Source organism: Hippoglossus hippoglossus, chromosome 9, assembly GCF_009819705.1.
Source record: "Hippoglossus hippoglossus isolate fHipHip1 chromosome 9, fHipHip1.pri, whole genome shotgun sequence".
Lineage (NCBI taxonomy): Eukaryota > Metazoa > Chordata > Actinopteri > Pleuronectiformes > Pleuronectidae > Hippoglossus > Hippoglossus hippoglossus.
In genome coordinates this window covers 9,941,924-9,969,067 of record NC_047159.1, presented here as the reverse complement: position 1 = coordinate 9,969,067, position 27,144 = coordinate 9,941,924, and the positions used below count along the sequence as shown (strand labels likewise).

Here is a 27,144-nt window from a genome sequence, read left to right as displayed (position 1 = left end):
GTCTTGCACGCCTTTGCACTTAACCGCAGGGTTGCGACATAAGGAAGTCAGGGAGGTCTCCGAAATGGAGGCCTAGATTGAGATGGAGATGAGAGAGAAATGAAGAGGGTAAAAGCGGGGTTCATGATAGGTCAGCGGACCCCCAGGATGTGGGAGAGGATGTGTGGATTATTCCCAGCAACAAAAGCCATTAGCCTCTGGAAGAACTTCAGAGACTGGCGCTATTTAATCTAGGGATTGGGAGGTATGTGGGCCCCAGTTATTGGGACCAAGCCAAGCAAAGTTTTTTGTGCAGTGCCCCAGTGGAAACAGCAGGAGCAAAGGGGCTATAGGCCAAGGAGCGGCAGCGAGGGGACATGGAACTGTTGTAGTGTGATACAGAGAAGGGAGGGCCGAGGCAAAGCGAGGGGAGGAATCACAGCACCGTGAAGTTTTTACACCGAGATACGGAGAAGGGAGGGCAGGAAAACGAAGATTAAGAAGTCAAGTAAGGGCAGGTCTGCATTCAAGGCCTGTGCCGCGTACATTGCACCCGCGAGGCTTTCTGCCACATGCACCGACTCAAAGGGTACAAGGCTTTACGCAAATGTAGCTTCCAGGGCATGAAGCCAGTCAGCAATTCGTAGGATTTTACATCACCAAAATTTGTTTATTTTATGGAACAACAAGAGCATCAATCTGTTATACTTCAACATAATCCTCTTCTGCTTTGGCTCCAAGAATTCTTAAGCCGTTCAAGTTGTCAACAGATGCATATTATCCTGCAAATATCCTCTTTATATGTCTGTCTGTGCATTTTCTTATTGTCATTCACTCCGCTCCTCTGACAAACCCAGCTCAGAGAGTGGAATGTAGAAGCACTGCTGCGTGAACCTCTCCCTCTGCTATTAGTAAAACTTTTAAGACTCGGAGGAGCCGATAAGGCAGAGGAAGAAAAATACAATATGGTTAAACATTGATAGAGGAGTATGGATGACGGTTTGACGTCACGCCGGGATGCGGAGGAAGCGAGTGTGTGAAAGATTTGGAATCAGTGAGCACAGAGGGGAATCCCTTCAAGTTACAAGGTTTCCAGTTAGTATAAAAAAAGCTCATTGTCCCGAGGGATTGATGGACATGGGAATGAAGCCGCAAATACGGATGAATCTGCTCCGAGTTGTCACGGTTGGATCGCTCACTATCTACCGAACGTGCGTGTGTGTGTGTGTGTGCGTGTGCGTGTGTGTGTGTGTGTGTGTGTGTACCTTTTTGTTTTTTTCTGCCTTAGCTCACACTATGCTTTTAATTGTTTTAATTTGGATGCGCCATCTCTCAATCGCATCTCAACCACGTCATTTGGTTCCGACTGGGAGTGACAGGAAGGGCACGGCATTTCCTTGCGCTCTTTGAAGCTGAGGGCTACGGGGTCCCGAAGCCTCGGCTGAACTTTATCAGAGATCGGCGTGTTTGCCGCATGGCCAAATGAAGACATGTCTGTCGGCCCAGAGAGATAGAGGGAGAGAGAGAGAGAGAGAGCGGTGTTTTCCCTGCGCATTACTTGAGAAATGACACAAGTGTTGAAACAGGCCTTTTAGTCGTGTGGGTGATGTGGGCTTTGTTCTGCTTCTCTGTAGACAGGCAGATTCCTGTGCTTGTTTTCGTATGAATGCTTGTATTGTTCAAATAATGGTGTAAGGATGTGTGTTTAGTGCAATGGGGTGACGTCAGAGGAATGCTGCACAGATCATTTGTCATTGCCTGTTGTGCACTTTTTTCCTCAGGTGGTGAGTGTTTAAGGCTCCATGTTTTTCACATTTTGGTTACTTTTAAGTCAATTGAGCCAGTTCAACGTGCAATTATTTGTTATTGCCGTTGGGGTTTTTTGGGGACGGGAAGGGAGTGCCGCCCCACACCACTTGATGGCGGGTTCTGATAAAACCCACAAACACAGACGTAGAAAATATCCCTCAGCACGTCTCATTGCACTTTTATCGCCAGCTCTCGTGATTAGCGCTGTTTTATTCAAGCGGAATAACACCAACACATTGCCCAACTTGGCATCTTGAAAACATGTTTATTGGAAAAAAAGTTTTTCATACTCCTCCAACTTCACATCGTTTTCCAAGATATTACATCTCTCATTTAGTTTTCATTACTTTTACGCTGCTGTCGTCGCACAAGAAATGGAAAGAATTTTTTTTATTTGTAGTTATTTGCAGTTCCACTTGCAGTACAGCCAAACTAGACGTCACTGGCACAAGGAAAAAAATATGACTGGTGTATACCTCTTGACCTCTCTAAGTGGCACTGGAGGATTTTCAGCCTGACTTCAGTTGACTGCATTGTTTGTTTATGGGCTAGCAGGAAGTTGCATTGGCCATTGGTCCCTGTTGGGAGGAAGTGGCGAGCTGTGGTGCCGGGGGGGAGTTGCTACCCTGCAGGATAATCCCCCGCTGCCCTGGGGCTCTTTAACCTAACCAGCTAAGCTCTTTTTATAGGACCAGACCAGTGGTTTTGCATGTTTTAAACCATTAAGTAGAAATCACACACTCTCCACATTACTGTGGACCATTTCCTAAAGCACTCTGCAGGTTTTTAGATTGATTTGCTTCCTTCTAAGGAGACACTGGGTTTCATTAACTTCAGTAGGGTAGAATTTGTGTTTCATTACTTGGTAATACAGCTGCAAGGAAGAATATTTATTTCAGATTTGCTTCCTTGCAGCAGCTTTATGAAAGCAAGAAACAACCAATTTCTCACCAAAGTCTTCACAGTGTCTCTGTTTTTCAATTGTTACAACTTTCAAGACAAGGAAGCGCATGAATTTCATTGCGTCTCAGCTCCCAACCACGCATTCATAACATTAATTTGCAATGAGATGTTCACAGTAATAAATTATAAGTTCTAAATTTCTGCAAGTTGATTTTAATGGTGCACCAAAATGAGTGGAAACTAAATCAAGGAAAATAAATTGGAAAACTTTGAAAAAGTGGTCAGCGATAAAGTGACGCCTCCTTCAAAAACATCAGCATTTAAAAGATAAAACTGGGAGATCATTAACTTTTAAAAGGAGGCATTACTGCTTGTTAGTATCATATATTGTAAGTAAATGAAATATAACAGTAGACAACAAATGGCCAATTAAAAAGATTAGAAGATAATCTTAAAATGCCCCAGTTTCCAGCGTCGGCCTCTCGCCTCATTGGCCATGAGTCCCCATCACTTTGCACCCTTGCTGAATTGCACCTCCTGCCTCCTTGTTGACCTGTGCCTCTCCCTTCTTCCCTGTTCCTCCTTTCTCCATTTCTTTCCTCCCCGTCCTCCCACTGCTTGTCCTCCCCGCTTCCTTCTGATGTCTCAGTGGATTTCTTGCCTTTCTGCTCTCCTCTCCAGTTTGATCTTGCGGAGTAACCCTAGAAGTGTGCGACACAGACTCTGCTCTTTCAGGAGGCGGTTAGAGGGACTGTGGGGAGAGGAGGCCGGGATGTGGGGGGGGACAGATCCTTTTTTTTTAGGCACAGGAGACAGCTGTTAATCAAATAGTCAAGGATGAGGTGTTTCTTTCTTACCACCTTGAGTGGATCTGCCTCTCTTCTGTGGCCACACAAAAGAGCCTGGCGGGTTGAAAGGACAGCTCTGCATGCCTGCACCTGGATAGAGGGAGAGGGAGTGTCATGGGGACAGTGAGAGTGATTGCAAGTAGTTACGATTTTTTAAGGTGAGCTTTATTTATTTTTCTCCACAGTTTCCCCTTCTCGTTCCTTTGCTCGCCATCTGTGAGCAGACACGGGACACCCCACGGGAACCCCCACAAGCACCGGCTGCTGCTATCCATCTTTTTCTGGCTTCCTTGTCTCTTTTTTCTTGGTCAGACCTTTCTCTGTGCTCTTAATGAAGATAGCAGGGTCAAGTTTAGCAAGTGTTTTGTTGTTGCAGGGACATTCCTAGTTATCTGGGGCCTCTCAGCTTTCCCGCTCTATCTGCAGTATAGGTTTACCTGCTCCACAGTAGTTCACGAATGAAGCAGCCATCTATTAACTCTTCCACTGCTTTACAAGATGACAGGGTTATATATTTAGCTGTAGACATGCAATGATTTTATCTACAGGAATAATCCGAAAGCAATTCATGCATGATGTTTTTTCAATTCTATATTAACCACCAGTTGTTAGGATGTATTTGCAGCATCGGTCAAATTTATAACCACTGTTGTATTTGCTGTGTGGTCCCAGGTGCCATATATGCTACATAATAATCAGTGGTTGGTGAGTGATGGTGTGCCACTGTGAAGTGCTCTCAGATGTGAACCTGCTAGCAACAGTTGGCATATAGTACTACATTTAACAGTAACACAGACGCACTGTGCCATAACTCTGGATTAGAGGCTGTGGTAAAACAGGCCTGTCACTGTGCAACCCATTCTACTAACTAATGGATGAGTCCATAGGACCCATTCAGTGGAGAGATGGATTGGTCCATTGCACGCTGTAGGGGACACTACTGCTGTTGCTTCTGTTGGTGTGCATCCTGGGGCATGTGTGTGTGTGCATGTGTGTGTGTGTGTGTGTGTGGTATTGCAGCCTAGAGGCTAGGGGGTAATTTCATTTCTCTGTGCAAAGCCAGACGAATTAATCTCCGTGGGACCGCTGTGCTGAACCGGCCAAAATGAGACATTTGAAACAAAGTGCTGTGAAATGCTTTTTTGGTAATGCTTCCGATGTCAGTGTTTGATTTTTGCCTCGGGGTGAGAGAGCCGTGCTCCGAGCTGGTTTCGACCAGTTGCTCCCACAAGAGGCTGTTTTTAATCGTGCTTGTGATGTGGCTCTCGTGGAGTCTGTTTGCTGATTGGTCAATCCACCAAATTGGTGGTGAATCCTACTGAATTTACTCATCTCGTGATTTTTTTCGGTAGCCCACGAGCAGGCCAAAGTTTATCTTATTTATCCTGTGAAATATCTCAACATATGTGAGATGGGTTGGCACAAAGTTTTGCAGGCATGGTTCCCATATAATAAATCCCGTTTGTGATCCCCTATTCTGCCAGCATGATGTTTACATTTGTGGCTTTGAGTGAAAGCAACTATTGGATGGATTGCCATGACATGACGCGCACATGCCCCACACTTTGGTGTTCCCCCTTAACTGCATTTAGTTTTCAGCATGCATCTTCCATTATATAAGCCGTCTTAAAGGATAAGGCTGGTAATATTCTATAGTTTCCAGCAAATCCCATGAAAAGACCAAAAGGCGATGAATGATTGTTGTCTGTGTTGCTAAAGCCTCTGTGCCACAGAGAAACCATGTCCAGAAACCATTCAAATACATCAATGTTTAGCCCTCTTTGAGCAACATGTTGATGAGAATGACAGTGCTGTTCAGGAGAATATAAAATGAAAAGTATATATTGTGACCTATTTCAAAGACTTATTTGACGGTAGGGGAATGCGAGAGTGCAGTGGTTCACCTTGTAACAAAAAGCTCCCCCCCACGCACACACGCACACACACACATTTTTGATGTAGGACTTTTCATTTATTTCTTTGACAATAACAAAAATATAGTGCGGTACTTGTCACCTTGTTTGTACTGCAGCTCCTCCTCTTGTCGATCGTTCTCATACCTTGTTAGAGCACTTGTCAAAGTGATAATCACCTTGTACATTCTTTCTTGTGTTTGTCTGTTGTGGTGTTGTGTAAGTTGGTTGCTGCAGATGCATTCACATCAAACACCTCTAACCCACATTCACATCCATCAACTGCTGGGGTTGTGTCTGAAACCTCTGTGGAGAAGACAGCTCCGCTCGGTGGCTAATTTCACATCGATCTCGCCTCCATCCATCTTTTCCATTCTGTCAAACACTTTTCACATTGCCCCGCAGTAGTGAGCGGTCTCACTTTCCATCTCTTTGTCTCGTTCTCTCACGTTACATAAGAGAGAGAGAAAAATAGTCTACTTATTATCCTGCAGGCAAGAAAACATCTTAAATGATCATCCTGTGAAATGGATTTTCCTCGTCTCTCCCACTGAGGCTGTAGCAGAAGTCAAGAAGAAGGCTCTGAGTGCAGTGTAGTGACTGATGGGATGTGCGTGTAAATAGGTACAATAGTACAGGAATGTGGGTTATATCACACGAACGTCACGTTGACACCTCCCATTGGCTGATTGACAGATGAACTCCTGCTGTGATTCTTTACTGCTCATTAAAATACAGCATCGGCCCTTTGTTGTGATCCTATTAAATAGTACTGTGTTAAGACAGTATAGCACTGTGAAACTTAGACAAACTGAGACATTGTGATATTTTGTCTTGACATGTGTACCTACCTGCATGTGTGTGTTGCCATCCATTAGTCGTTCAGGTGTGGATGTTTTTCCCGTGGTGTCATTTAGAGATATTTCTTGCTGTTTTTCTTCAGTATATATCAGCAGCATACCAGCATTCAACCGCAGAAAGAGAGCTCACTATTACAGACAAATAAGTGTCCATGCTGTTTAAGTCTTTGCTCCAGCATCCCACACACACACACACACACACACACACACACACACACACACACACACACTCAAGAACATTCCTCTGGCATGACATCACTTTTTGGACTCAGTACTAAACAAGGAATAAACTGCTCTGTGGATTGTTGTACTGTCAGGAGAGGATGGATAAGACATCTGTTATCACTTCCCAGCTGATACTGTGTGTGTGTGTGTGTGTGTGTGTGTGTGTGTGTGTGTGTGTGTGTGTGTGTGTGTGTGTGTGTGTGTGTGTGAGAGAGAGAGACTTTCTGCTGGTTTATGTTGGTACTATGTTATTACTGCACCTTATACATGCGTTTTCATGTATATCTTTGTGTATGCAGACGAGAATTTTTGATCTCATCAGGTTATGACCCACATGGATCCCATGCGCTAGACACATATAAAAGCATGAATGTTTTTTAGGTGTAAGAATTCAACAGCACCTAGAAAACAACAGTCTAACTTTGAAAGACATCACATCACTCTCATGTGTCGGCACTACAAAGCCTCATTCTCTCCTGACCGGAGCAGCACAGTTCCCTCCCTGTTCCTGATGACCTCTGATATCGTTTCTGCTATTTATTTTCGGGCTCTGATGCGATCCCGTGTATGTGGGTGGGGCGGCTCTCTGGGGGCCCCGGCCTGGCCCTCGCTCATGTGATCAGGCCCTACATGGAGTGGCATTTGGCCTGGCCCTGTGGGGCCCCCGTCTGGGAGCAGGGCGCTGATCTGCAGCCAGCCTGGAATGCCAGACATTTGAAGTCAGACTTGTTAAAAAAGAACGAAGGGTGGTAGGAGTTTGGTCAAATAGGCTCCTGTGTCTAAAATAGCCCACAGACTCTGTTCGAGAGGGAGGGAAGGGAGACAAAGCTTCTTCCCGTAAGCTGACATCAGAAAGGCTGGACCTCCACCCTTTACTTGAATAGAAAAGAAGAGAAGAATTGTTCTTTGCGTGTTTTTCACGTGGCTTTTGTCCATCTCCCTACCTGTCTGTCATTGTGTCTTAAAAGTGTAAGTCCACATGTCTCTGTGCTGGTATGCAGTAATGTGTAAAACGTGTAAAAATGCTGCTGTAACAGCATCTTGTGTCATAATGGTTCAGCAGTTCAACCTTTCACGCACCAGGGAATTGACACTGCACTCGGGGAAAGAGCAAAACTCATCACACACAATGACAGACAAGAGGATGTTGTCTGTCTTTCTCTTCTCTTGTGTCTTTCTCTCTCTCTCTCTCCTTCCATACATAGCTGTCACATAATCTTTCATTTACTGATTAAAGTTCCCTTTTCTCTCTGTTCTTATATTTTCTCCAATCTGTCTCTCTGTGTTGTTGAATTTTATCTCCAGCTTTAATTAGCTTCTCGCTCTCACTCTCTCATTTACGCTTACAGTACACACTCACTCAGCTCCCATCATCTTTTTCCTCATCCCTCTGTCTCGTGGGGCTGTTTTACTGGTGTCTCGGCTATGAGCTGAGCTGGGCTGGGGATGTCAATTACAGGACTATGATAGGGCTCCTGCTGCATTATGCATGGAAGTGTCCCACTGGGGAAAAAATGGCCTACAGCCATGAACAATGGATGGAGGGATGGAGGGATGAATAATGGATGGAGAGATGGAGGAGCTAATCACTATTGCAATCTGTGTCCCACCAAATTGAAGATTTGCCCTGGCTCACACCTCTGAAACTCAAGGCCAAGTCACCCCGGGTGAGTCCGTGTCGGGAGGTTGTCGCGTGAGAAAGCACAGGAGGGCTTTAATCAGTTTTTCATTTTTGTGCGATTACGACCCAGTGGGGTGTTCCCACCAGAAAGGTCACCGAAGGTCTTTTGTTTGTTATTCTAAATGCAGACAGTCTCTCATCGTGATTTGTTTTGTTTATCGCCTTCTGGATGTGAAGTCAAAGGACTCTTTGTAAGCCTTCTGATGTAAAAATGTAGTCTTTGCCCTGAAGTCTGTCCAAGTGTTTATGCATAGTTTTCTTGAGGCCTCCAGGCACAACATGAAGGTAATCAAGAACCAAGAGACTAAAATTCATCCAATTGGAATCCAATTAATTTTGAGAAATTTGAATTCCATTTCTTTAATATAATTCATAAAAGAATATGTCTGTGTGGAGAAGAGTAGAAAGCAGAGTTCATCTTTATTACATCCGAAGTGCAATTTGTTGCACAGCCACTGAGGCAGTCAATTAAAGATCAAACAGAAATCTAAAACAAACATGACACAGGGCCAACCATTATGAATCAATTAACATGGCTTGAGGGTTGTGGCCAAGTTTAAATCAAACATCCCAGCATTACACATAATGTGCAACATCAGAAAATGATAAGAAACCAAAATGAATGGGTTCCGTCCAAATGTATCTTTTCACCTCAATGATGAACGGTCTGTATTTCTTTTCCTTTCTTGATGACCACTCAAAATGCTTACAGTGCAGTTTTTGCCATTCACCCAGTCACACACAATTCATTCATACAGTGCTTCTATGTGCAGCACTTTCTCTACCAAAAATCACTCACACACTGTTGGCACAGCCGTCTGGGGCAATTTGAGGTTTATTATCTTGCCCAAGGACACTTTGGACTCACAATTGGGGGAGACATGGGATTGAACTGTGACTTTCTGATTGTGCAATGAAGACTGTATTTCCTTATCAACTTTTATTTAAATTTCAAATACAGATACAAACAGTCCTCCTCACCGCAGACCTTACATTCACATCTACAGTGGAGATGAAGGTGTACTGTATACTCATGTGCAGGTGCTACATATGCATGAATGTGTGTGGAACACTTCCCATGCCTGTATCCCTGACAAGTCCCTGATGTCAACTAATGTCAGTCAGTGTATCAGTGAATGTGAAAGATGCTGTTGTTATTCATCCCCACCATGGTGGGATGACACTATTTGTCACTGTAGTGACGGATTCCGCCTCCCTCAGAGGAGCATGTGCAAGTGCCGTCTCTGAAAGGCTGTCTTTGTGTTTCAACCACACACGCTCTCACACACACAGACACACACAAACGCACTGCTGGAACTGACAACAAAGGCGAGCTTATCCAATTGTGGGGGGAATAAGATTAGGCTACAGAAAAAACTCATAAGGCTAATGTTAGCATCTTCTGCTCCAGTGAGAGCCTTTGTTTGTGTAATCAGGAAAAACACGGGATTAAATTTGAAACACTGTCACGGAAATGATGCCCATAAGACCAGACTGTATGATGTTGACATGTTCCTGAGTAACAGAGGGCGATGCTCTGCCTCCTATCTGATTGAACAATCCTCAGGGAAATAAAGAGTAGTTGTGTTGCTCAGATATCCAATTTTCTTTTCCTCCAAAATAGACTGTCTGGCAGACCCGGCCTTACCTATGTCTATACTCACTGTTTTCCTTTATAATTGACTTAGTTTGTCACCATAATTAGGTTATAGCACGGCCAGAGAATAACTCTACATGTCATCTGGTATTTTAAGATGCTAATCTGGGCTCAATGAGAGCAGCTCATTTTACAGCTCCCTATAATTCGTGAATGGCCCCGATGTGTGGGCTGATGGTAGCTGTGGGAGTAAACTGTCAATCCAACAGGTGAAGTAATTCTACTTGCTATGTGTCAGCAGTTTAAATAAGGACCATAGTATTTATTTAGGGGGAATCACTGTATTTGGTAGTTTCACTGCATGATTCTTACTGTAACATACATGGAGACCACAGGGATAAAGACTTTTAAAAGTCAGAGACAAGCTAAGTGGCCTCAGATTTATGGACCTGACTGTATTGGGCGCAGTCAAAGGTTGGAATGACTGCTTGGGGGGGGGGGGGCCTTTTCGGTAGGGACCTGCTGTTCACCATAAATCCTCCCTCCAATGTAAGGACAATGGTGGTTGAGACACTTAAGATCTCGAGAGAGTGTGACAGGATCTCAAGACAGTCCGGTGTTGTTGTATGGGCCAGGGGAGAGAGCGAGAGAGAGAGAGAGAGACCATTCATTTGCACCTCTGTGACCCCTCTCCCATTCTCCTGTTGAAGAACAGCTTGCCTCTTACACAGAGTTGGCCCTAAGCCACCCAGGGCACCGAGAGCCTGTTACATAAGAGCAAAGTAAAGAATGCTCCAGAAAAGTCTTCAGCCGTGACCTTGGCTTTGACAGAGCGCTCCCATTTGGCCCTGGGTTTTACCACAGTGCTGTCTCATGGTGAAAAGTCACATGTGCTGTGTCCACGTGTCCATGTGTTCAGTAATGACGTGGACATTTTTGAAACTACAAGATGGTTTAGCAGATAGCAGTGTTTGTCTGTTCCTTACACAGTCCGGACTGAAGTATCTCAACAAGTATTTTGTGTATTGCCATTAACTTCTGCGGTCAGTCATGGTTCCCAGATGATGCATCATACATGTGATTCTCTTAACTTTTCATCTAGTGCTAGGTATTCTCTGCTGGCAGATGTTGTAGAGTTAAAAAAAAATTCTAAACTTAAATTTTACGACCTCAATTAAGAAGAAAGGCGAAGTTGAAGGAAAAGACCCAAAGTTCTACTTTAGACTTTTTCAATATCACATTTTAAAAATAGACATTAATAGAAGCTATTATTCACATAAATAGTATTTGCCAGCGCACATTCGCAAAGCATTTCCTGTCCAGTTGTGGTTGAATCAGAGCTTGTCAAGTGTTCTTATTAGCTTAAAGGCTTAATGAGACTTTTGAATTGTTGTTTCCAACTCTCTGTACAGATATAGCATCTTATCTTTGGTATCACTGAAAGCACTTTAAGGCTTTTTGTGTTTTTAAATGGTGTACTTTATAATATCTGTTTAGACAAGCGAGCCTAGAGGCAAACATCTGTTACCACATTTATATACACTTCATATGCACATAATCTAAAAGTGTATGATACAACCCCATACATTTAATTTCCTTGTGCAAATGTACTTACTTGCCCAATAAATTAGTCAGGAATGTATAATAATTTTAGACACTTACTTATAATGTTCCTTTAGTTCCTTTCTCCGGTATTTAATAATCTTTCTTTGAAGAACATCATGACATTTTCCAAACCCTTGTTAAAACTAAAATTTACAGCACTGAAGTCATAAAGTGAAAGACCAGGAGTGGGAGTTACACAGTCACCCTGCCATGATTAACGGCCGAGATTAGCAGTTGCATAAAACCACTCAAAACTACAAATATTATGTAATTTATTTTTCTTATTGTTGGACAATTTGATTCCACGGAACATGTGTTTTTATATTTTAACAGCAGTTTGGTTTGGCTTGATGACTGAGCTGCCCGTACATAAACGTAATGTAGAAGATGGAGACAGGCATCGTTGCTGCACTCGCGTGTCGGCTCGTCTTACTTGGCATGTTCAGGCGTAATGTTCTTTAATCCTAGGTGTGGAATATTTCCTCTGTCTGTAGGGCATGTCTTCATCTCACTTTTGTGTTTATTTCCTCGTAACCAATACTTCCCTCTTGTTTTGTGCTCTGTTTTTACTTGTCTGTCTCTTACTGCCTAAATCTCATTGATTCGTAAAAACACTTTTATTCTGCCGTCATCTAATCTTCATTCTCAAATCATCCCATTCCTTATATAAATTATATCTGACTTAATCCTTCTTCTTTATCCCTTTTCTGTGTCTTCTTCATGCAGCCCCCATATCATTTTCCTCTCCCAGAGTGTGTTGTCTGATGGGAGTCCTGGTTCTGGAGAGAGCTGCCTGTCTCTGTGTGGGTCCAGGCTGTGCCATGAGATTGCCCACTCCTGGTTCGGCCTGGTGATTGGAGCAAGAGACTGGACTGAGGAATGGATCAGCGAGGGCTTTGCCACTTACCTCGAGGACATTATCTGGGCCCAAGCACAACAGGTACAGTACAACTGCTGCCATAGACAGCTTTTTTAGGCTACTTTAGTTTGACAGCCCAGTTAAATGAGAAAGCAACGTTTTCTCATAAGAAATCCAGTCAATGAAAAACAACCCCAGGAAACATTAAGATATTTGTATATGCATGTTCACTTTTTCCCCTGTCGTTATATAGACGTGCTGCTGTATAATGTGATCCAGCACCTTCATACAACAACAGCGAGGGGAAACGCAGGTTGACGTTCCAACCTTCCATTTCCACATCTTTTGAGCCAAGACTTCCAAATGTTACTGTTGCGGGTGGACTGCATGTCAAGTCGAGTTGGACATGACATTATTGTAGTAAAAGCAAACATCCAGCACAGGAGGAAACACTTTATAAAAACACCAGTCCAAGTCCCACTGCAGAAAAGGGACAATCAAGATACAAAAACTAAGTCTGAAAGGTCAGAGAAGTTATTGGCCAAAAAGAAATGAAAGGGTAAAGAAGTTCCGGAGCCAACCACAAAATAAGCTTTCCTCCCAAAACCTTCTAAGCTACTTAAAATGAAAGAGGACTAAGCTGAGGCAAACATAAGAGTCGAGGAAAAGCAACTTCTGCCACCTACTCCTCAGAAAAGTGAACTTTTAAAGATCGTATCGTAGATCAAAATATAAAAAACTTTTCCAGTTTAGAGCCTGTGTATTTAACTTTACTCAAGATATCCTAATGCCTGAGGCAGGATGAGTCTGAAGGCTTAGTAATTAAGGATACCTGAAAAAAGAGATAAACAACAGCACAAAGGAAGAGGGTGCAGCATCTGTACCAATCCTTCGCTTTTTCCTTTGCTAACACTAACTTCAGCTCTAATCCAGGAGTTGACATACACCACAGATCTAATCCTCCTACTTGCTTTCCCACACCGCGTAAAGTTACGCAAATGTTTTTCTTGTGTCTGGGCTGTTGAATCATGTCACCTTTATGATATGAGCTTGGCTCTGAAGAATCAGACTCGGGCAGAGCTGCCAAAATCAATAAGACACAGTGACAGAACATCTGGTTAGTGCTTTTGTCATCATATTAGTGCGCATTTCACTTTTAATTTAATCTGATTCATTCTCTTTCTGCTGATGAAATCAACCATATTTATTCTACATTAATCCTTTCCTCTACATCCCTTTAATGGAGCATATCTGTCCCTCCAGCTCTCCTTACATGAGACAGCAGAGCAGTCTGACCTGAAGGCCCTGCTGAGGTGGAGACGACTCTCCGATGAGCTGCAGAACTCTCAGGAGGAACTTCAGATCCTCAGGTGTGTGTCTCTCATTGATTCAGCCAGAGGAAAATGGCAGAGGAAAGGGCCCCCTTTAGCTGAGCGTGGTCCAAACAGGACGCACTACTAAACACTGACATGAACTTGACCCCAGACCATCTCCCTTACTTTAAGTTTGAAATATCCGTAGAGGATTGTTAAACTACCCCAGAGGCAACATCTTGAGTAAGTTTGACTATTAAAACACTCTGGTATCTGTCCCTAACATATTCTTTTTTTACACATTCTTCTTTAAAACAAGAACTTCTTGTGTTATTTGCACATCTCATTCGCCTCAAATGCTATTTTCACAGATCATAATTTTTAAACAACAAAAAATATCGTGTGTAACTTTATATTTATTGATTCAAAGCAGGGGGCATGATGGTGCAGTTTTTGGCATCGTCAACTTTCGGTTAAGCTCTGGTCTTTCTGTGTGGAGTTTTGTGTTCTCCCAGGGTTTGTGTGGGTTTTCCACAGGTACTCGAGCTTCCTCTCACAGTCCAAAGACATGCAGACTGGGTTTAGGTTAATTAGAGACTCTTGTACTTGTGAATGTGAGAGTCATTTTTTTTTTGTCTCTGTATGTTGGCCCTGTGATGAGCTGGCAACCTGTCCAGTGTGTACCACGACTCCATTTCCCCTGTGACACTCAGAGGAAATGTGGTATGGATGGATGGATGGATGGATGGATGGATGGATGGATGGATGGATGGATGGATGGTTCAAGGCAGTTGCTTATAATTGTTTCAGTCAGCAGTGCCGCACCTTGTACATTGTTATACAAAATGCTAATCCACCAAGTTGAATGACTAATAGCACTTTGAATAAGCCAACACTAAACCGCAGAACACATTAGCATAGTGCAAGAGAGTTTGAGGGAAGAGAGATAACTGTGAAATGAGTTGCATTTCTCTTAAACTAAGTCCTGTAATAGATTTCACACAGTTTACCTACCTATGTTATAGCATGTCTTACAGAGCCCAGTGTTTTGTTAAGTGTCTGCACGTGCAGACACACGTGAGCGCGAGGTTTATGCATTCCAGGGGTACAGGTGTGGCAGGTGTGGTAGCAGAGTAGATCCAGGTGTACTGTACTGTCATGTCTTAGAAAACCTCTGCTAATGAGAACGGCGCCTAATGCACACAACCTTTCATCTCACCCTGACAATGTGGGACCCACACCCTGTTTGTTTTATCCAGTGTGGAAGCACAGTGTCATCAGGTAATTATAGGTGTAAACCTCAGCCAGCAGTTAACCCTCTAATGGTGACAACACTAACACTTTTTTAGGATATATATATATATATATACATTTTTTTACATATATTTAATTTCAATTTTATATTTGTATGTATTTTAGACCGTTTTCTGATTTTTGGCCGGCTTAAACATGTTGGAAGTCTGTGACAAATAATCCATCTGTACATTGCAAACAGTGTGTAAGTGAAAGGGTTAAACATGCACTTGAGAGCTGTCTGTCTGTCCTGCCGTGGATCAGGGTGTTCCCCCATGAGGCAGACACACGGGTGATTATCAGGATTAGGTTTCTCTGCACCTGACGTGGGTTAAATCAACAACATAAAACCAACATGAGAAAAATGCAAACAATACATGCTCTCATACAAACAGACAAACAGGCTCATATGCATACATCATGACTGATTGTGCTGTATGGAAACATATTAGAAATGAAAGTGGCATTTCTAAATACTCGCATCTCTTTAAGCGTTAGGTTATTGTTGAGCATGTTGAGGCATAAAGGAAACCTGCTCACACATTATTTTCAATTACAGCTTTTACTTGCTATTGAAATTACATTTTTAGTCACCATCAGTATGCCTCTGTTTATGTTTTTCTCTGCCTTTCAGCATCATTGTTATTATGAAGTCAGTATTATTTTTAATCAACTTCTAATCTAGTTATATCATGAGGATAGGTTATGATCACATTTTGACATCAAAATAATGTTCAAAATCTTGGGTATTACTTCATCGTAAGGACTCATTTTCCTCCAGTTCCAGTTCTTAAAAAAAATCCTTTTCATTCCCTATAAGTCAAATGAAATTACAGTTGGTTCTTTGAAAGAAACGTCCCATGAAAATAATGGAGAAATAAGCAGGAAATCAAGGACCCATAATAAATGTTTTCTGAATTAAGTTAAAAGCTAAGCTAAATTTAGTTGTTGATGTTTTTGTTTTACATGTGAGTTTTTCTCTGATGCAAGGCACATGATTATGGAAGATCCTCCTTTTCTATGGAAACAGTATCCTAACTCAACCCTCAGGTTTACTGTCTTCATCTTGGGGCTTTGACTGTATCGTACAGGTTTCGTCAGTGGGTGGAGTTTTATCAGTGACGGTGGACATTGCTCAGTTGTCAGGAGATTGAAACCCCAGTCTCAGTTCAGTGATGGTCTTGAGTTCCGGATGTGAACGACTTCCTGGATATTCCGCTGACACTGACCTAATCACCGACCTTTGACCCCTCACTAGTTGATCCTTTGACCAGTCTGGTGTTCATAGACACCTGATGCCGTCTACGTCCAGCATTCATTCAGTCCCTGTTCTTCTCTCTTCCGTCTTAATCTCTTATTTTGGATATATTCTACCTATTTGCCAAATTGTGATCAATATTGATATTTGAAAAACCGTCATATTAACATTGTAAAAAGCCACAACTCCTGGCTTTTAGCGTTACACCTGAGTGGAAGCATAGTACAAACAGAATTAGAGAGGAGAAGGATGTAAAGGAAAAGAAACCTCGTAGGTTGAACACAGAGATGCACACAACCTCCTCACCACACAAACGTTGTGTTTTCCAAGTTCAGTGGGTCACAATCGACACCCCGTGATCCAGCAGGGGCCCCAGTGGCCAGTGTTTATCAGTCCATTTCAGATGAGTTATATTTAGGGCAGCCTGGGCCAGACGCCATTCTCCCTGCTGATTTACTGGGCTGCTGGGAGTGCTGCTCTACCTTATCCGGTTTCCACAGTCAACCCAGTGTAATTTGTCAGGATATGGCTTGCGGAGCTATAAACCTTTGCCTGTGTGTGTTTGTGCGTGTGTGTGTGTTTCGTGTGTGTGGGCGTGCGTGTGCGTTTGACATTAAGATCTGTCAGTAATAGCTCCTGATTTCCTCCTGCTTTTTTTTTTTCTCTCTCTCTCTCTCTCTCTCTCTCTCTCTCTCTCTCTCAATCTCTGACACACCCAGGTGTATGCATGGCTACTCACACACCAGAGACACACACACACACACACACAGACAGACAAACACCCTCCCTCTCACCCACATGGCCCACGAGTCAGATAAGAGCACCATTTATTCTGAAATACATTGAGCTATTGTGCGATTCTCCAAGGCAGCGAGCAGCGATCTCGCTTAAAGCTGTACTAAATCATCTCTGACAAAGAGAGACAGCAAAAGACAGGGATTTACACATCCATACATCCCTGGGCTGGACAGTGGGAAGGGTGGAGTTCCTTTGTCTAACACGGCAGTGATGGATCAACATTTTCCCTCTCTCCCTGCTCCGCCACTGGTGTCTCTGACGCACAAACACTTTTTTTTTTCTTCTTCTGGAAATACATGTTCTGTCACTGTTTTTGTTTCTTGCCCCAATCCCTCTCTTTTTTTCCCTCTGTATTTCTCTGTCTGACAGGAACACATAATATTTCCCAGCGATACGGCACGTCCTGCTGTTGTAGAAAGAATCTATTTCATCTTATCAGCAGCAACAGACAGACGTGGGCCCTACGGCCAGGAGACTGGACAGAGAGCAAGTGAAAAAATATATGATATTAAAAAAGGGGGGAAATGTAATTGCCATGATGAGATATAAAGTAAATCCAACATCTAAGTGTTTTACAAATGTGCTTTATTGTTAATCCATATGTCGTCTGACACGCTGAGAATATTGGCAGCTTTTGATGTACAGACACAGAGGCTCATTACTAAAATGTTCCGAAATGGATTTTTCCCAAACCAGGTCATTTTTGTGATTTCTCTCACACACAACACATGCGCACACGCACACAAGCGGGAACACACCCTCATATGCATGATGAAAGTCCTTGTAAGAGTGTCCAGTCAAATTTAGAAATTCCAGGATGCTGATGACTTCCTCTCTCTCTCTCTCTCTCTCTCTCTCTCTCTCAGTCCGCTGGGCCAACACAACATTCCCGTCTATCTCCTGTCCTCGATTTCTCCCACATCTCCTCCTCCCCTTGTCCTCTGCCCTAATCTAGCTCCTCAGCTCACTGTGCCTGACCAACGACTCAAATAGATCCAATATTTGACCAAATTGTGAAGCCTAACTCGAAAAGATGAATCATTGAGTTCTTACATCACACATATGAATCTGTGTGAATAAGAATGTGGATGTGCGGTCTCCCCGATCGTGTGCGTGTCTGATCATGAAGCGGTCCAGTGAAAAAAGTGCTAGCCAGTGATGAAGGGTGTATTGATTGGTGGGCCAGGCGCCTCTCGTATCGACTTGGCAGGAGGGTGATCCTTCAAGGCCTTCCTATTGGCACACCGAGTTAATCTGCTCAGCGTGATCAATACCGGCTAACTGAAACTATCATTGCACAGCGCTCCCACGTCAGCGCTCTGTTTGTTTGGCTTTCATTGGTTTTATGTGTGTTTGTTTGTGTGTCTACGGAGGTTGAAGGCATGATTTGTGTCTGTGTGACAGCGAAACCTGGAGCACGGCTCTTTCTGCGCCCGCAGACCCAAGTTGCTTTTTCTGTGGAAGCGTTATATATTCGCTCAGTGAGTCATGGGCAGTAAAGTCGGAGCGCAGCGCTGTGAGGTCATATAAACACTATAGCATGCAATTATAAATCTGCAGCTTGATTTCCAGCCTGCCTCAGGCGATGTAAGGCAACTTGGCAATGTGTGTGCCATTGAAAGGTTCGGCTGAGTGGCTGGATTTAGTGCTGCTGACGGTGTATTCTCTCTGTGTAGAAAATGTGGTTTCCTGCAACTAAAATGTCTCTAAAAAGGGGATAAAATAAAAACTCTGTGCTCAGGTTCTCTCTCATTCCACTGTGTTTTTGCTTTTCTTTCTTTCACCCTGCCTGGGTCATTTTCTGTAAACCCTCCTGTTTACTTTGTGTGCTAAATATCTCCCTCTGTGTACTGAATGCCTGTCGTCTTACCTGTCTTATCTTTATATCTTATCCTTTGTGTATCTGCTCCGTTTCTTCCTTCTGCAGGCCCAACATGGAAAACACTGGTCAGGTCAGCGAGTCTGGCTCCTCCACAGTGAAACATGCCCTCAACCCTGACAAGACCTTCATGCAAGTGCACTACCTCAAGGTGAGAGACTTCTGTGGTAAAATCAGCAAGGAAAGAAAGGGGGAAGGAGAAAAGGGAGAGAATCAAAAAGGGAAACAAAACAGAGTTTAAAAGTAAAAGTCTGTTATGTCTTTATAGGTGTCCCACTCTATTATGTGTGTTTGGAGCAGGACGTGTAATGGGTACAGATGTTGCTGCACAGTTTCTCTGTATTGTCTTTGATGGATGATGGATGGATGTTGTTTTCTTTTTTCGTCTCGTCCTTTGTTCAGGGCTACTTCCTCCTCAGGTTCTTGGCCAGTCAAGTGGGAGACGAACAATTCATGGACTTCTTTAGATTGTTTGTGAAGAAATACCACGGGCAGCTCATTTTGTCACAGGTGAGGCTGTAGAAAACTCTTATTATTGACCCTGGTGGCTGTTAAGTGAACTGCAGGCAGCTTCCTGTTGCTCTATCTCGCGCCAGTGCATGCACTCCAAATTGCGACATGCATGGAAATGAATGGGAACAGCCAGGATCACACTCACAGGTGATGTAATGAACGTTGCATGTAATTATAGTTTGACAAACAAGTTTTTGACTCCTTTGCTGGCACAGTGCTAAAATATTATGTAAAGATAGGTCTGGGTATGTGAGTATTGTGACAGTTTGACGGTCATTAGTGTTGTGCAGGTTGTTAGCAGCCTCCATGTGTAACATTAACTAGTGTTGCACACTGTTGGGGCTGTCAGGGAAAAGAGGGGCAACAAACTAAAACTAACCGTCACATCGTTTGGATTTTCTAGGACAATTCTTCCTGAGCCTTTTACACAGAAATTAGTCTCCAGGCTGTTATAGGCACCTGGGAAGAATCAGGGATGATCACACTCTTCAAGTTGTTACAATCTGTTCACACACTGGCAAAGAAAAAACAATCAACTCACACGAAAAAATGATTCCCATTGTTTTATATAGTATCTTCAATGCAGAATCTCAGTGTTGACTCGCTGCTACTTCAGTGGCTGTTAATAAAATCTGAGCTCAGATTTGTTCTCTTCACTCCGACCTGTCTCTGAGGCACATTGTTATTCACATATATTAATTGGAGGCTGACGTGAGTTTGATCCCATGTGTCACAACCGTTGAAAATGCTCCAGCAGCTTTTCAGATTGGTGACGATCCATCAGCTCATATGTTTATTCTGCATGAGGCTGAGGGATCACACCTGGAGGTCAGTGTGCACGCGTGTGTGCATGTGTGTGTTCCGTCTGTGTGTGATATGTGATGAGTTCCACCTGGCTTCTGTTTCCTCAGTGGCAGGTTGAGTCTTCCTGCTAAATAATGGATGTTACATAAACACTGCTTGACCTTGTACTCCTGACTTAACATCAGGTATGCCTTTCTCTTTTTGTTTTTTTCCTTTCTCCCACACCTCCCTCAATGCCTCCATCTCTCCCTGTCTTTCCTTTCTTTCTTTTTGGAACAGGATTTCCTGCAAATGCTGCTGATTACCTTTCCCGACATGGAGAGGTATGTAAGTGGCTGAGAATCACGCTCACAGTATAATTCATGAATAATGAAAAATGCCTTGATGCACTTAAGCGACTTCGGTTTGGCCTTGGGTTGCGGTCGCCTGTTTTCTACTTCCACTGAAATTAAAGCTATGTTATTCATTAAATCTCTGTTTTAACTTAGCCTCAGAACTTTTATTTTGGAAACAGATGGGATTCGTGAATAGATTTTTTTATGTCAAGTACTTGAGCATGTGTTGATTTGGCCGCTGCCCTTTGACCAACTTGGTGCTGCTGTGGAAACACGGCCAGAGACGGCTCCCAACACCAATCCTGTTTAGAGAGCAGCCTCATCCACTCTCATATTAATTGAAGTGTAAAAGGATAACTGCTCCTCCCGCTCGCCTCCTCGCTAATTTTCTCTCTCCCTCCCTGCACTCGTTTAATCATTCAGTTCTCTATTTCTCCTGATTGCCTCATTAACCTCTTCTTCTGCCCGTCTCGCCATTCCTCTTTTCTCCCCTGTCTGTCTTTCACGTTGTTTCTTTCACCCTCAAGCTTACTTTTCTAACACCTCTCTTCCTGAGCTCTCCTTTTTTTTTGTCTGCTCTGAATGTTTTTGTTTTTTCGCTCTTTTCTGTCATGTGGAGTGTGCCGCCGAGCTGGCAGACATTGACAGAATTAAACAAACGGAGCTGGGGACAGTCAATATTTGGATGTGATGCCTCTTTCACTAAACAGCCCACTAGAACAGCAAGGTTTTGGATTAGAATAGATGCTCTAGAAAGGGTGGGGGGTCAAGTATCCTGCCCATTCCCCAGACTAAATCATCCAACCATAATAATTATATGACTTAACTTTAAAATTATCAGCATACATAAAAAAAAAATCTATATTTCTATTGATTTCTGTCAATAAGAAGCTACTTCTCTCTATGAATAGCTTTTCTAAAAGATGGTATGTTCCCCTGTGTAATACTATTAAAATGAATTAAAGTTTCCAATCCCATCATGGAGAAACTAGTGTGCACATGTCACATATGTTTTATCTAAGCCTATTATTAAACACAATATGACACGTCATGTCGTGGATTAACGGTATCAACCTTCTGTTTGCCGCAGAAAAGAACTATCCTTTCATAATCCCACGTAATCCTGCTTTATGGTGTCTCACTGTTGATGTGACAGATGTTTAGTTCTCATGTACCGTCTATGGTTCAAGTCCACATGCCAAGAGTAGAGTTTTCCATGTGGTAAAGGCCCCATTGACGTTTTTTAATGTCCGGTTTCTTGGCAAATCGGTGCTTTATTGGAAATATTACCTCCCCTAGTACACTGTGGAGTAAAAAGAGATTTTTATGAGCTTCCATTTACTGAAAGTCCACTCTCCATCTGCCAAAGTTTTTCAGCAAATATACAATAGGAAATGACGCAGTAGGATTTAGACTTTAGAGTGTGGGAGCAAAGGAGCACTGGTTTGACCTTGCAGCAAAGTTTTAGCCACATGTGCAGCAGTCTATAAACTGGTTTGTTAGTGTGCTGCTCCATAATTTGATGAAATACCTCAACAGCTATTGGATGGACTGCCTTTAAATTCAGCATAGACATTCAAAGTCTGCACAAGATCAACCCTCCGCATGCTAGCATGCTAACATTAACCTAGCACTGTGCCACTGTAAATACTGGAAAAGGTGACAGAAATCTTTGGCCATCACATTGACTTTGTTCAAAAGGAGAGCAATAATTCGACTATTAACCTTATTCTGAATAAGAGATTATTTCAATTATTTACATGAGTTGCAAATAGAATAGTCCATTCAGATTCCCATGAACATGTTACAGAGCATAGTTGGATTATGCGAAAACTCAAATTAAGATGTATACATGTCTACTTAATGTGACTAAGATCCAAAAACTCCACATGTCTTAATTTGATTCTTGCTTTTTCTAAATATGACCTTATTCAGGTTAAGGTAATCATTAAATGCTTGTCTTATTCAGACTTTGTCTTTATTGGTTTATTATCAGAATATTGTTGTCCATGAAAACATAGTCATTGTTGAATTGTAGAAATTGTATATCTAGCATTTATGTTATGTTGTGTTATGTTATCGACTGCTAAGAGAGTCCTGCTGGGCTCAGGGTATTATCTTATCCACCCAGTTGCCCCTCCCCGTTTGCTTAGTTTGAAAAAAGGATGAAAAGAAAGGAAGGTTCACTTAAGGATTCATTTTCTGTTTGTCCTGAATGCAACAAGTTCATTCAGAAGTTGATCTGGTAAATGTAGAAAAGAACTAATCAAGCTTCAGTTAGTGGAGCGTGATCGAGATATAATGAGTGAACAACAATGTAAATTACGAAATAACTCCTCAAGTGGGCTGATCCATCAGAGATTAATGTACAGTAATAGTCAAATGTGGAATCTGAAGCACAGGCGGCAGGAATGACGATGGAGGGAGGATGCTGTGTACTGTGTACTTTGTTTACTTTATATTTATACAACAAACTATACAGACTGCATCTGGAATTTTGTTTGCATTCCCTGTTGTTTCTGAAAGCTGTGTGTGTTCTGTGCATTGTATACGGCATGACTTTGGTATACCATCAGTCCCTCCAAAGCTACACACACACACACTTGTACATATACATACTTTCATACATGCATACATAGAAATCCAATCATTGTCTGTACATGCCTGTTTGCTTGTCCTTGTATGGGAAAGTGGGTGTGCCCCTCGTTTTGTTTAAGGTGTTGGCCAAGACCTCAAGTCCGCCATGACCCTAACAGCTTTTTCCCAGAGACATGTTTTCGTAGGGTGTCTTGGGCAATAACAGTCATTGCTATAATAATAGGAATAATACTAACACTTGTGCCATTGTGTTCCAGAAAAGGCCTCACCCTCAGTGCTATTTATGCTGAGTGGCTCGATCGTCCGGGAATTCCAAAGGTATGTGGAGTCTTTCTCTTTCTCTATTTATTCTTCCTGTCTTCCTTTAAAATGTCTTTAAATATTTATGTATATAAACCACCAGAGGGTAAATACTTTATTTATATAGTATACATAATAATATAGCATATGCATTTTAAAATTTAAGTGACATTTGTGTTTAATGTTTCATTTCAAATATATTTTTACAATATTTACCTAGTTAAATAAACTACTTTCTTGACCCAGTTAGACTGAAAAGAAATGTATGCTGTATTAAATAAATTAGGTTTAAATATATATTTTTAATGAAAATATTTATTGAAATAAATATTATATTACTCAGTAAATATCTTAAAATTAACACTTAATTCTTTAATCTAGCTTTTCTGTATCAAATAGATGATTATAAATGAATACTACTAATAGGAGTATTGCTAGTACAGCTAGTTTGTGCTTAGAGTCTAGCACCTGCCTTATTTTTATGAAGTTATCTCTGCCACCTGAGTTCACAGATTCCATGTCATAACTTTAAAATAAGTAACTACTTGAGTTATGTTCATGCTCTATATATCTGTCATAATCACAGATTAGAAAACAGCTGTTGTTTTGAGGGTCGTGATGCTGGAGCATCGTTTAGTCTTTGTGTTCTAACCAAACTAGTTTCTGGTTGGACAAGAGATTAGTTGTTTCCATTCTTGAACTGAGCGATGACGTATATTTGAGTGTCCTTTAAAACATTTACCCTTAGATGACAAGAGCAGCATCACATTTGTCATAGTACAGAACAGCTATAAAGAACTGTTATGACGCTGCCATAATGGAAATTATCTCTCACGTTAGAGGTATATATAGCTGTCAAAATATAAATACTTCAGCTTAAGTGATGTGTGACTATAACCTGTAGGCATTTAGAAACTGCTGGGCGCTGACAAGGGCGTTCCTGATAACAACAAAATATTTCTACTTGAAGACGTTTTTGAATTTTCCACGTCACTATTTCAAAAGATGATTCTCAGTGATGATGACCTGCTATAGTGCTAGAATGCGATACTTCATTTAAGTGGTATTGTATCTCGAAGGAGAGCGGTGCCTCTCTGCATCTGCCCTCTCTGATCGTGAGAGACCCGTGGTCGAAGATACCAGGAATTCAATGCTAGACACACACACACACACACACACACACACACACACACACACACACACACACACACACACACACACACACACACACACCCTGTCAATCCACTTTATCAGCTTCTTCAATCCTCCTATCTCCATGGTAACTGATCTTAATTATAACTGTGTGTATGGGCTTTTTTGTGTGTGTGTGTCTGTGCTTGTGTTGCTGTCTGGGAACCTTCACCTTCCAGATTATGTGATGATGTAACTAGAGCCTTTCAGGGGCCTCTGAGGGTGGAAAGGACAGCTTGGAGGGACTGCGGTTTTCTCACACCTGATTGGGTGAGGGCTAGAGTGTTCTCTCAGAGGCTTTTTTTCTTCTTTCTGTGCGTTTGATGTGCGAGTCAGCGGCTAATAAGATCAGCCAGATCGATTGAAACCTTTTACAAATGCAAGTGCTTGTGTATTGTGTACACTAGCCACAAACACATTTTTAAAATCTCTCTCTCTCTCTCTCTCTCTCTCTCTCTCTCTCTCCCGCCCTGCTGCTGTCGCTCTCCCATCCATCGCTCGACAGTGTGCTTGAATTGGAGAAAGGCAGGAAATGGTTTGGCCTAATAATAAACAATGACATTTACCGATCCCGGGGTAAGAGATGTGGAATGGAAAGGCCAGTGCCGGCCTATTTTAGACTGCACAGTTTAGATGAGTAAGCACTCCCAATGGGATGATGGATCTAGGCTGAGATACCTTTTTTAAATAAAGATGACCCTTTATTGACCAAAGCTTTTCATACAGCAGACTTAATATATATACCTTTTCCCCCATAAAAAATTAGATATAAGAGTTTCTCCCTTAAAAGTTAACTCTGGCTGTCAGACCTGAATACGTTTGGAATAGAACGACTCAGTCAGACTCACATCATGGTGTGTGTTTTTATTTAGGAAACTTTGAACACAGTTATTTGTTTCAAGATTAAAAACTACTGAATGTGACCGGTTTGGCTTATTTATAAGGAATAGTGCAGTTCCCGTTCTCAACCGGTTTGGAATGATTCCAATTGAAATAGTTAAAACACTGTTGATTGACAAAACTAACACAAATCACTATAAGTTACTTTTAAGTGAGTTAGGGATGCGATTTATTTGCTTCTCAGCGTAGCTTTTGAACCTATTGATCCACCAGACACTGCACAGACAGGGGGTGTGCGACCAAGAGAGAGGCTGAGGAAGACAAAAGCCTTGCTATACTCAGGGAATGGTGGTGGGGATCCAGGCAGCAAAAAGAGCTATGATTGGTATCCTGTTACACAATGTCAATTTACTCTTTCAATACTCACCACATTCTATACAGCCCACTCTAACATCTCCCTCCCTCTGTGTCCTCCGCTTCTACACACACCTTCATGCTCTTTCTACTGGAGTACTACTATGTAATACACAGAGAGAACTACTCAGGCTTGCAGTTATAGTATTGAACTTTGCATGTGTGGCTATGGCAACGTTAATAGCAGGAACATCCTGTGCACCTGGGGATGTCTGTGGAGTGTGTATCATGGATTGTACAGTATGAGTATGATGTAGCGCTGCTGCATCTCGCTTGCGGTGTGATATTACAGAGACCTTGTTTTCATGTATGCCAGTGTGTCTCCGTCTTTTGCCCACACACACTTGTCTCTCTACATTTGTGAGGACACTCATTGACATAATGTATTCCCTATCCCCTTACCCTAACCTTAACCATCATAACCTTAACATAAACCTCGTCTTAAACCCTAATTTGTGAGGACCGCCCAAAAAGTCCTCACAGCGTTAAAATTTCCTCACAATGATAGTATTAAACCAAAATTGGCCCTCATAACTATAGGTAGACACACACACACACACACACACACACACACACACACACACACACACACACACACACACACACACAGTCACAAACACACACAGCCCTCACCATCATCGCTCTGTTGTGTGATTCACATCACTCATTCACATCTGCCGAAAGCTTAATAAGGTTAGAGAGTAAGTGCTGTATGTTTGTGCCCACTGTCTGTGCGTAGGTGTGTGTTCACATGTATGGCTCTCTCTCTCTGTGTGTGTGTGTGTGCGTGTGCGCGTGTGCGTGCGTGTGTGGTTGCTCATAGGCTAATTCAGGTGATTTTTTTTCTTTCTTTTAATCTCCTCCCCCTGTTTTTTTTTGTTCTCTCTTCTCCTCCACTCTTCCTCTTTTCTCTCATCCTCCGGAGTCAAGTCGCGAGTTTCCGTCAGAGAAACAAGTGATCACGCTCCCACCTCCTCCTTCCTCTCCTCCCACCTCTCCTCCTTTCTCCCTCCCCTTCCTGCTTTGCTTCTCTCTCTCTCTCTCTCTCTCTCTCTCTCTCTCTCTCTCTCTCTCTCTCTCTCTCTCCTTCTCTCTCTCTCTGCCTCTGCAAAGCATTCCTCTCTGTCCCGATCACTTGCCCCCGGCTCACTGCTTTCTCTTCTCTTCTATCGTTCAGTGGCTGTATGAAAGGAGCTCCGTGTGGTCACAGGCGAGGCTGGTAGAAGAAGTCAAAGCTGAGGTAAGCTCTCTCTCTCTCTCTCTCTCTCTCTCTCTCTCTCTCTCCTCTTCTTCTGTCCTCTCCTGTCTCTTCTTCTCGTCCTCAGGGAG

General features: G+C 42.5%; 1 protein-coding gene across 3 annotated transcripts in view; it reads left to right on the top strand.

Moving 5' to 3' along the window:
- Positions 1 to 27,144, top strand: part of aopep (aminopeptidase O (putative)) — a 70,450-nt gene that overhangs the window by 8,786 nt on the left and 34,520 nt on the right. The window contains exons 7-14 of one of the 3 annotated variants that reach the window (XR_004614897.1): positions 12,147 to 12,360; positions 13,543 to 13,649; positions 18,869 to 18,971; positions 19,223 to 19,330; positions 20,417 to 20,460; positions 23,328 to 23,388; positions 24,741 to 24,831; positions 26,993 to 27,020. Coding sequence is in view for 1 of the 3 variants with exons in the window: in XM_034595263.1 (XP_034451154.1) it covers positions 12,147 to 12,360; positions 13,543 to 13,649; positions 18,869 to 18,971; positions 19,223 to 19,330; positions 20,417 to 20,460; positions 23,328 to 23,388; positions 26,993 to 27,055 (700 nt within the window). In the remaining 2 variants the exon portion in view is untranslated. Of the gene's footprint in view, positions 1 to 12,146; positions 12,361 to 13,542; positions 13,650 to 18,868; positions 18,972 to 19,222; positions 19,331 to 20,416; positions 20,461 to 23,327; positions 23,389 to 24,740; positions 24,832 to 25,066; positions 25,085 to 26,992; positions 27,056 to 27,144 lie in introns of those variants that run through there. The other 2 variants (XR_004614898.1, XM_034595263.1) reach the window with 2 other exon arrangements.